We start from the raw sequence: 12,427 nt of genomic DNA, 5'->3' as shown, positions 1-12,427 counted from the left end.
TTCTCTTGTCATGAATATTTATAAACTTTACTTTACGGAAAATTTAATTCCATCTTAAATGTACTAAATTGATTGTAAAATGTTTGTATAATTTCGATTAATGTAACAGGGAAAAAAAAGACAAATTTTTCATACAAAAAATCCAAATTTGATAACAATATTGATATCAATTTATTTAATTTTATCTACACCCAAAAAGATATAATGTAATAAAACAATATAGGTACATATATCTAGAATTAGCTACCATCATTAATCACAATCAGATTTAATTTATCACTTGCACTTGCACCAACAATCCAATATTTTATTTTCGTATATTATGTTAATTATGTTTCGAAGATCAAACCAAATTATCGTGTAATTACAAAATTGCTCGGTCATAATGTGGGCGTTTACATTCGCGTAATCACAACATATGGATAGCCGTTAGCCATATCTCATAACATAAACTATATAGGTACTAATACTTATAACTGAAAACTAAAACTTCGAATTATAAGAATAAAAAAAGAACCATGAAAATCGTTTCGCACAGTAGAATCTTAAAAAACAATATATGTAGTCTAATAAATAACCTCCTCCTTTTTTGTAAGTTGATTGAAAACTATCTTCAGCCTGCGGTTCCTCTCGCATTCTATCAGGATTTTAAAGCCCATGAGCGATTCCAGGCTAATCTGTCTCTGCTCCAAATTTTATCTAGATAGATTCAGCCAATCTAGCGTGTCGGTAACATACATCCATCAAAATATCTAAACATCTATTTTCACAATTTCACGTTTATAATATGTAGTAGTAATATTATAAATGCGAAAGTAACTCTGTCTGTCTGTCTGTTACTCAATCACGCCTAAACTAGTGAACCAAATTTCATGAAATTTGGTATGGAGATATTTTGATACCCGAGAAAGGACATAGGCTACTTTTTATCCCGGAAATCCCACGGGAACGGGAACTATGCGGGTTTTTCTTTGACTGCGCGGGCGAAGCCGCGGGCGGAAACCTAGTAGTAGATAAGTCGTAAATAATAGGAGTAAAAGTTCAATAAGAGTAGACAATTTATAACAATGTAATTTAAAATCGTTTAGTTTTTTATCTGTTTCTCAATTTACGTAGGTTATTTAAGAGGTTATCTTAACGACAATGGACAATTTAACAATCGTCAGTCGTTGACTCATTGCAGTGTCGAATGTAATCATAAAAAGTTATTGAAAAAATAATGAAAAAATTCCGAATACATTCTTAAAGTTACTGAGAAGCTGTTCTATGTAATTTCGTATTAATTTTACGCGAGTGTTATTAACATTTAACGGATGTTAAAGTATTTGTTAATGAATAAACAATATTTACTTTAGGTAATGACCTAGGTACAGTTTACATCTTACGTTTGTCCCTTACCACGTTTTCTATTACTTGCGTTAAGTCTTTGATTTATTTTTTTGTATTTAGTTTTTTCTTCTTACGTTTTTCTGCCATCTAAATTATGTATTATCTACGAATAAATAAATCATGACATTTTTATGTACAGTTTTATAGGCATAGCCGCGATTATTCAATTATTCTATTAATAATTGATATTAATATTGTTACAGACGCAACACACATGTCAGCATCGGTTTTATGATACCGGCGCTCCAGTGAGGTATGGAAATGTCCCACCAGGGAGGGGCGGAGGCCGAGAGCCTGCTACGGACAGATAGGAACACAATCATGCCGCAGAATAAACGTGAGTGATTGATTTGATTTTTTCCTGGAATAGGGAAATATTTATTCTTTAGCAAGAAATTTCTGAAATATGGAAATATTCATTGGATTTTTTTTCCAAGAAAATGTATTTTTGTTAAGTTTTGTTTTGGTGTTGAAGCTTTTCTATATTGTGTTCTATTTAGGATATTTTTGGATACCTATGGTTTTGATTTAAAATTTAAATTATCAAAAAGTATTAAAGATTGTTATCGGAATAGGAAATAATTATGTTTAAATGCTCTGACTAAATTTGACTTAGGTATTTTCATTGTTTTATAAAAACTGTTTTTATTGTTTATATTATATTGAAGCGCATCAACTTCGTATTTTAATTCCGGGTCTCAGCTTCGATCAAATATTTTAAAAGATAAGGAGATTAAAAACCACGATATTAGTCGATGACATACCGCGGATTGCATCATACGAACGGACTGCGTAATTGTATGAACACACCTTTAGAAGGCTATATTTTGACCGTGAGAGTATTAGGTAATATTCTTAAGGGCTTGGTCTAGTAGTGCAAACAAATGCATCCTGTCATCCTATATGTAAATAATACAAATGTACTATGGGAAAGTTGCTCCACTTAATTTTTAAAAATTAAATCATTCGTATGCATAATTTAATATTCGTAATAAGTACCAAAAATGACAATTTGAAACAATTTTCGTGAAAATTACACCGGGTGATTTTTTTTTATCAGTACACAAAATTTGCGAATACTTTATATTGATATCTTCAACTTCATGTTTATATAACTGATCAACTTTTACAAAGAAATTTGGACGAAATATAAAAAAAATAAGCTTTCCATACAAAATGCATAACTCTATACATTTTTTTCGACCTAAGTTTCTTAGTGAAAGTTGTTCAGTTTAACTAATAAAACGGATAAACAAATTTTGTATATAATAAAAAAAATGTAATGTTTGTGTTAAAAAATTATAAAATAGAAAAAAAAAGTGTGTGCGTGTAACCTTTACGCGCGATTGAAGTAAAACTTCTTTGGCGTTGACGACATATATCACTGAAATGATTAAATATTAACTTAAATAAATAAATATTATATTATAATTTAATTATATTTATTATTCATGTGCTTTACAAAGATTATTTAAATGTTATATTAATATTATTCATTCGAAACAGGTAATTGAATGTCATCATAATTTCTTACGTACGAAATTATAGGTTTGTGGTAACTATAATGTGAAACATAAATTTTACTCTCTAAATTTGCTACTTTTCTTGTAAATACAGCATCTATCGTTGTACCGAAACGCGTTGTTGAATGAAGTCGAGAAGTATCCATAGATAAATCAAATTTTTCTTCTAAAAAATCAATTAAGTAACGGCTGAGATTCCTGAGAGCGAAAAACAACATTAAAATCTCCAGTTAGAATCATCGGTAATTCATGATAATTACTATTTAAAAGTCGAGAACCTTCAATTGTGAAGTGAAGTAATTGCTGATGAATAAATTTTATGATATTTGTCAGGCTAGTATTTGTAGAAATATAAATAACAACGATAATCACAGGTTGGTCATTCGTATTAACACATCGAACCAAGGCGATGTCACCAATTTGTGAAACCTCATCGGAAATTTGTGATAATATAGTTGGTGAAATATTTTGAATTGGTGTTACATTGTTCAGTGTATCTGTAGATGAATGATATACAGCTACTCCACCAGCAGTTGAGTTGGGTCGTTTGTATTGGGTAACGCAATAAAAATTTTCAATAAGAATTTGTTCGTCATTTTTCATCCAAGTTTCGGAAAATAACAGCAATGTGGACCTTTTTAATACTTTATCATTCAGATCAGAAACATGAGCACGTAAACTTTGGCAGTTGAAGGAAAATAGTGTAATGTTACTCTCATTTACAAGGTTATATAATTCTTCCTGTTGTGTTATTAGGCGAGAATTTGAAAGTCTTTCAAATTCACACTGTAAATCAACTATTCCCCCTGGACGCTTTCTTCCATGATAAAATTTGTTGTCATCGGTGTTTGAGACAATGAACAATCCATTTATATCAGTTACTCGTGATAATGCTACATATAACAGCTGCTGACTGTGACTTTTATTGTATTCTGCCAATTGAAATCAGACGTGCGAAATCGCTGAACATATTTAAAAATTTAGTTTTCAACCATTTCTTCTCCCAAATAAATTGTTAGTATCCTTATATTTAATAATTGTATTGTATAGGTATATATATTATGTATTGTATGTATTGTTTATTATGTGTACGTATATATTAATATGTATAAAATGTATAAGTAGGTATTCTTAAATTATATTTATTACTATGTATTTATAATATAAGTAGTTGTATGGTTTAAAATATATACTGTAATTCATTTTCATTGCTGCACCACCTATTGTTTTCACCTCTTTCTTATAATTAAAAATCCTACCCATAGGTTGCCTGGTAGAAATCGCTTAGTAGCGATAAGGCCGCCTTTTTAGCTTTATAATCATATTGTCTGTTTCTTTTTTTACGTGTATTTACATGGTGCTGAATAAAGTGTATTTATTATTATTATTATTATTCATAAACGATTTGATCAAAAGTACCACCTTGAGACTTATGTATTGTAAGCGCACAAGCAGATACTAATGGAAAGTGATTTCTCTTTGCAAATATTGTCTTATTTCTATTCATTGGTACAGATGACGATCTTCGTAAAATTGGGACTGCAGCTGTTCTACTAATGTTTAGAGTTTGAATATGATGGGCAGCTTTTTTCCTAATTTTCTCTCCTATCTTACCAGGAAACTCAAGCCATAAGCGTATGATGTTATCACTGTCATCACGTTCAATATACACTAACTTTCCAACACAACCGTTGGCTAAGCCATCAGATACATCAATATTGGTTGTAATAATGTAAAATTTGTTAAGAACTAATATGATTTCATAAGGCGATCCTCCTGTATCAATAACTGACATTTTATGAAATTGTTGGCGTACATATGCTTCTTGTTCAACTGAATGACAACCTATATACATATCTGTTGCTATGGATACTACTTTGTCTTCAGCAATATTTAAAATAGATTGATTATAATCCGCAACATGTTTATTTTTATTTTTAATTTACTTATTTTAAAAGTAATAAATAAACAAGTATATTTAGAGATTTTCAAAAAATTTTGCAATTTAAAATAATGTTTTTAAAACTGTTGAATTTTTCATTCACTTTGCTATTCACAATTGATCCGTTTGAAAATTTGAAAATAAATAATCCTAATTGATTATGATATTTGCCACTAGCTGGCGTATAAGTCAAGAAGCGTGTAGTATATGACATATACTTACAACCAATCAGAATTATTATTTTTAAATGGCGGAAACTACACAGACTATAGTAAGCGTTACTTCCGTCAGAAAAAAAATCTGAGTTACTCCCTAGTCGCGCCTAAAGAAGTTTTACTTCAATACGCAAATGAAAACAAAAGATATTTAATATTTCTGACTAGCTTCCGCCCGCGACTCCGTCCGCGCGGATGTCGGTCTTTGCGTCTTCTACAGATTTATTATATTATGTATAATAATATACAGGCTGTCCCACTGTTGGTATACTAAGCTCAAAGGAGGTTATAGTTTTGCATACGCTGAGTACATAAAAAATACTTATAAAATTCCAGACGCATTTTTTTTTTCAAATAGATGAATTCTAAAACTCTATGTGTAACAAGCTACCCGCCCAACTTTAATACCAGCATGTGACCTATCGTTTAAGATTATGTTTGTATAGACAAAATGCTCACATTATCGAAGCGGTATATGCCGGCTACGCGAAGTTAGAGAAGAAAACATGGATTTTCAGGAAAAATTTAACAAAAAAATTTTGATGTTATTTTTTTGTTTAAGTATTTTTTACGTAATCAGTGTAGGCAAAACTACAAGTCCCTTCGCGCTTAGTATACCAATAGTGGGACACCCTGTATAGATTTATATTGATAAACCTAATAAATCTTTTGCTAGCATTCTGATGCTTTATCGGTTGCACTGGATTTATCTCTTTTTTTTTCAATCGCTTGAATGATATAGGATGGGTCCTTGATGGGCATCAAATGCTGAAGTCTCGAATCAATCAATTCTGATAGAAGGCAATTTATGTAAAATCTTGATAATGGTCCATCATTTTATTTTGCCTAAACGTTACATACTTTTTTATATATTCTATTTTTAACGAATGATTCACTCCAGTCCAAACAGCAAATAAGCAGACTTCTGCTACTGCAACGTTTAGTTGTCCCTGAATTTTGAAAAAATAGTCATGATTCTTATCTATGACAAAAGTGTTATTTTTTGCATTGTATTTCAAATATTAAATTTTTTATTTTTAACCGCATCTACCGCATTCATGTCTTTTGCCGGAATTAGACATTTAACTTCTACTAGTCCCATTTTCCCTTTTTGATACGGGAGTGTATAAAGTAAATTTTTTAGATATTTATCGTTATACTTTTAAAAAGTTATTATTGTCATTTTGCTCATTAGTAAAGTAATTTCGATATCAGTTTTAAGTTTTTTGATACCTGCAATAATAACGTCATAATCGCCTGCACATACTTATCGATTACACCCTGTATACAATCCACCATCCACATTCATAATGTTTTCCTGTCCTCCTCTCCTTTACGCTGTTCACCGATACATTTTAAATGAGTAAATCTGCTACCACTGAAGGATGTTTCATTGTGATCAGCAAATTTTCACCACTGTTGTCGATTATTTGTTTTTCATTTTTAATCAGCAATTGGGAATCATCAGTTTTGTTTTTTGCAGATTGGTGATGTACCCTAACAATACGTCGAAAAGGGAAAGCATCAACGAATTATCGTTTTCGTCCTCTTTTTTTATTCTTCGCGTCTCTGTTACTTGTGTTTGTTTAGTTCTCAACACCCACTGAATTTTCTATGTTATTGTGATCTTCCATTACATCTGAGTTTTGATGATGTGATGATAATCCATTCGTTTTAATATTGGTACTTAGAGTTGGTGGACTAAACTAGAAATGGCGGACTAAATTTGTCAGCGCGTATGTAAGATCAGAATATAAAACCAACATCCTGTATTTTAGTTACAAAATTAATAATTAAACAACATGCCGCTACGTTGAAAATGACTAGAAGAAAAAATTAAAACACCTCGGCATATAATTTTGGAGTAAAAAAATAATTTTCTTTGGGGATTTCCCCGGATGAACTTGGGAAGTTCAAGTTCTCAATACAAGTTTATATTATATTTCGTATTTCTCAAACGGAAAATAAACATTTTTGGAACTTCAAAAAAAAATGTTGTGTGGTTTTATGAAACCACGGTAAAAGTGAAACTGTTCGAACGGTTCCGAACACTGCTTTGTGTAGCGCATGTCGCGTGTCGGTCGGCTGCCAAGTAGGTATACCTACCTACTCGGCAGCCGCGATACACGCGACATGCGTTACACAGACCAAAAAGTTTGAGACGATGTAATAAAAGTTTCACTTTAAAAATTATATTATAAGAAAATTTATGAGCTTACTTTAGTTTTAAAGAAATATACATCCCTTTACTGACACTCCGTAAAATAAAGAAATTGTTGCCAATCACCTTTGCAATCTTTTTGGTTTCATTAACTTTATGTTCGAAGATATTTTTTTTTCTAGTAGTTACACGCGTATTTTTTTCGTTTATTTTCCATACCGAAATCAAATGTTTAAAAATACGAATATTAATTATAAAATAATCAATTAACAAAAATATTAAATTTAATGAAGTAGAGCAACTTTCACTTCGTTATGAAGGAAAATCGAGCGTAGAGCACACGTCAGAACGCTCCGGCCCAAGGAGCGCGACTAAAGAAATTCGCTAGGATTTTTCCTAATTATTTTAAATATTTTTTTAATATTTAAAGAATTATCAAAATTCAAAAAAATTTTTTTTAAAGTATTAATACTCATTGGTCTTCAACCAACTCGAATAAATTAATAGAAAAAATAACTTTTAGCAGTATTTATCAATAGATTTTGTAAGGCAAAAAATGGGAAATTTTATGAATTTATAACGTTCTAATTAGGAAAATCATAAGTTTTTCGGCAATTGTATTCAGCAGTTTTTAAGGGCGCGTATAAAGTCAAATCACCAATCAACTTTTAGTTGATACGTGTAATATTCAAGACCAAATATAAAAAATAAAATATATGTAAAACTTGATGATATTTTCGATTATATTGTCAGATCAAAAACATAAAATATTGAAATTGACTCGATAGAAAAAATTCACGAAGTTACCTCTAAATTTCACACTTTTACGTTTTTTACTGGACATGGTAATACTTATTATGATTTTTTTTTCATAAACAATTATATTAAAACATTTGCAATATATTTGTCAGAGCATTTTGTGTAATTACTTTTAGTTTTGGTTTAATCACGATAAAACACTTTTGGCGCTTACTATATTTTTAATTACGCAAGAAATCATCTTCCATCGCACGTTCCGGGAGCTAAAAACATAATTCTATTTCATACATCAGACGCTATCGCTCCGTTGAGACGAGTAGACCACGCTAAAATTGCTGCGCCGTGTTTTATAATTACGCCGAATATTGATTTGTTGAAAATGGTAAACAACAAAATGAAAAGACTTAAGAAACGAGAACTAAAGAAGATTCAAATTGAAAAGATAACTAAATGTCGAAGGTAATAATGTATATAATGTATAATATAATAGTATTGTTATAATATTATTAAATAATAATTATAATATAAAAAGATAAGTCTTGATTTACCTATTTGAGAAAGTTTAGTTAGGTAAATAAAATTCATAGTGGTACCTAATTCTTACAGTCGCGGTGCAATCAATCAAGTCAAGAAAGATTTATATTATTATTATTACTATAGGCAGATCCTATGTTCGCTCCAGTAAATAATAATATCAATAATATGTAAACCGGTTGTGAATAGTACATATATATTATATTTACAATCTGTATTAGATAATCATACATAACATCTATACATAGGTATAACAAATTCGTACGAAAGTCAAAATTGTACTTACATTGAATAGGTATTTTTTTTATAATATACATATGTATATGTATATATATAATATATTCATAATCTGTATTACATAGTAATATGTAGTACATATCTATACATAAATATAGTTTTTAGAATTTTTGTATGTGTGTCTGTATGTAGGTATGTCTGGGCTCTAATTTTGGTGCAGATATAGCTTGAGACCTGAGAAAGGTCATAGGATGAGTTTTATCCCGTAAATAAAAAAAACTGTCTGTGTTTGACTGTTTGTTTGTACACGCTAATCTCCGGAACTACTGGACGGATTTGAATGAAAGTTATTTTGTTGTGTAGGTACTATTATATTATCCGGGAAATATAAAATAATAATTTATTTTGAAAACTGAAACACCTGATGCAGAACCGCAACAGACCACCTAAACTATAGATTCATTTGAGAAAGTTTATCCAGGCGAGTTTGGATATTATTATTTGTGTAAATTCTGTAAATTCGTTTCCGCGAGTTGAGTATTCATGCGACGATATTTATAGATACCTACATTCATAGTGCAACACACTGCCTTGCCTACAATTTACAAAGACACTTTTTATACTTAGTTATGTAGGTACCTAATTCCTACGGTCGCCTTGCAAATGCAATCAATCAAATTGACCCTGTTTGAAAGTAATTTACTAATTTCACAGAACAATTTTAAATTTGGAAAATGTGGACCCTCACTCTCAACCTGTGTCTACTGACTATTGCCACGCAGAAAAAAATACTCCAGAAAGGTACCTGCTAAAGTTACCAGCTGTCGATAAAATAATACGTAAATTTCGAAGAACTTTGTAATATTTTATAAAGGATAATTTTTATTTTTATTTTTAGAATAATTGCTGAGTCGAAAAATGTCGTACAATCTAATAGTCCATTGAATAAAAAGTTCTAGAGTGCGTGAGTTAGTAACGTAAGATGTTTCTTCGGAAACATGTCAAGAGTCCCTAGGTAATAAACATACTAAAACCCCGGGCCACTAGGAGGAGCCCCGGAGTGGGGGGAGGGGGAAAATGGGTCCATTTTTTCATTTTTCGCTTAAATCTCAAAAACGGTACATGTTAGAGAAAAACTTTCAAGGAAAAGTTGAAAGGCCATAAAATTATCTACAAGTTGTACCTGAATCATTTTTTCCTATATCCTACCGTTTCTGAGTTATACGCAGTAAAACATGATTTTGGCTCAAACAATTTCCACATCAATCGATCAAAAAATATTTCTTTCTTCCAAAAAACTCAAAAGTGCTACTTGTGACCGGTACTGATAGATTGCTCTTAATTAGGTCTATAATTGGTAAAATAAACACATTCCTCCATGGAAGCCTTTAGGAGGAATCGATTGTCAAAATATTATATTATGGTAGTTTGAGTTACTGAACTTGATCTTTTTATTTTTTTCTTCCAAAAAACTCATAAGTGCAACTTGTGACCGGTACAGATAGATTGCTCATAATTGGGTCTATCTTTGATAAAAATACCAGATTCCACCATGGAGGCCTTTAGGAGGTATTGAATTTTATTAGGGTAGTTACGATACATGAACTTTTTAACTAACTACCCTAATAAAATTCAATTCCCCGTAAACGCCTCCATGGTGGAATCTGGTATTTTTATCAATGATAGACCTAATTATGAGCAATCTATCTGTACTGGTCACAAGTTGCACTTTTGAGCTTTTTGGAAGAAAAAAAATAAAAAGTTCATGTATCGTAACTACCCTGATAAAATTCAATTCCCCGTAAACGCCTCCGTGGTGGAATCTGGTATTTTTAGCAATGATAGACCTAATTATGAGCAATCTATCTGTACCGGTCACAAGTTGCACTTTTGAGTTTTTTGGAAGAAAAAAATAAAAAGATCAAGTTCAGTAACTCAAACTGCCCTAATATAATATTTTGACAATCGATTCCTCCTAAAGGCTTCCATGGAGGAATGTGTTTATTTTACCAATTATAGACCTAATTAAGAGCAATCTATCAGTACTGGTCACAAGTTGCACATTTGAGTTTTTTGGAAGAAAGAAATATTTTTTGATCGATTGATGTTGAAATTGTTTGAGCCAAAATCATGTTTTACTGCGTATAACTCAGAAACGGTAGGATATAGGAAAAAATGATTCAGGTACAACTTGTAGATAATTTTATGGCCTTTCAATTTTTCCTTGAAAGTTTTTCTCTAACATGTACCGTTTTTGAGATTTAAGCGAAAAATGAAAAAAATGGACCCATTTCCCCCCTCCCCCCACTCCGGGGCTCCTCCTAGTGGCCCGGGGTTTTAGTATGTTTATTACCTAGGGACTCTTGACATGTTTCCGAAGAAACATCTTACGTTACTAACTCACGCACTCTAGACCCCCCTTGGAGGGACTCATTCAATGGACTATAACCAAATTAATCAAAATAAAGTTCTGGAGGAATGTGTGTCGTCGACTGCGTATGTTTATTTAAAAATAGTATCTATACTCGCTATTTCGACAGACTTTTTTTACGGATTCGTGCTCTATACTGTTTCCCTAATATTGTTTTTTTTTTATATATTACATACAGACAGTTTTTACTTTTTTTTATTGTTTTATAATATGTATAGATTATCATTAATGTATTATAATAAACAAATAATAATAAAAAGACATATTACATAATTTGTGATGATTTCAACTTCACTGTTTTATACAATTATTTTAGACAACATACCTACTAACTACCGAAAATACGCGTTGAACGAGCGAAGAATATTGTGTATAATTTAGCGTGCGATGAACTTTACGTACGTTGGATGAGCCGGGTGTATGAGGGTATTGTGAGGGCGCGCGGCATGGCGCGTAATGTGCGGGGCTTAATCGTAGAATTATCTGGCTTTATACGCCTTCTTAATAACGACTATATAAGGATAATAATGTGCTGATCAGATTGTGTAAATTGTAATCGGTTGCAACGTAGTGAGTGCACAAACTTAGCTCGAAATGTCTTTGGGGGAAAGAGACTTATCTTGAAGGCCTGATTAAGGTAACATAAAGTAACTTTATAAATGTGAAAAAATTCACGCGCATTTCTTATATAACACTAATTGATAAACAAGAAAAAAAAATTCAGTTTATCATTTCATTAGCCGGGAAAAAATTGTCAAATAACTTGTTGAAAACGCAATTTTGCTAGACTGCAGCCTTAATGCTATTTTTAGATGCATTCCTATCGTGGAGCTATATTCAAAAATCTATTATAGATGGTTTTGATTGTAGGAGATAAAGAAACTTGTTTTAGATCGATAAAGATTATACCTAATGATATTTAATGTGTTTAGAATTCTAATGCAATATATGTATTGATGTGGTATTGGACGACAATATCGTAAGATATCCAATTGAATTACTTTCAATGTTAATACGAAAATTAATATAAAAGAGAAGAGAATAATGGAAGATAACACAAAATACAAACATAATATAAACAAATGTCAGATAATCGAGTTAAACAAAAACAAAGTGCGATAGTGGAACATTAAATTGAAATGATTAATATTCCAGTTATCTGTTTGAATGTTTGAATTTGGTCGTCTGGTTGACGTTATCTCGCTATGCATGAACGGTTTCGCCCAAATAGTTTTA

At 31.1% G+C, this 12,427-nt stretch overlaps 1 protein-coding gene across 1 annotated transcript in view; it reads left to right on the top strand.

Annotated features, from left to right (window-relative positions):
• Ent2 (Equilibrative nucleoside transporter 2) overlaps positions 1 to 12,427 on the top strand; it is a 51,822-nt gene that overhangs the window by 1,994 nt on the left and 37,401 nt on the right. Inside the window, exon 2 of the mRNA XM_090115359.1 lies at positions 1,593 to 1,726. Coding sequence (XP_089971485.1) covers positions 1,645 to 1,726 — 82 coding nt within the window. The 5' untranslated portion in view covers positions 1,593 to 1,644. The remainder of the gene's footprint in view (positions 1 to 1,592; positions 1,727 to 12,427) is intronic.

Source organism: Colias eurytheme, chromosome 23, assembly GCF_061535395.1.
Source record: "Colias eurytheme isolate Ceu_HAF_F1 chromosome 23, ilColEury1 Martin Lab GWU primary, whole genome shotgun sequence".
NCBI classification, from domain to species: domain Eukaryota; kingdom Metazoa; phylum Arthropoda; class Insecta; order Lepidoptera; family Pieridae; genus Colias; species Colias eurytheme.
This window is presented reverse-complemented; position numbering and strand designations above follow the sequence as displayed.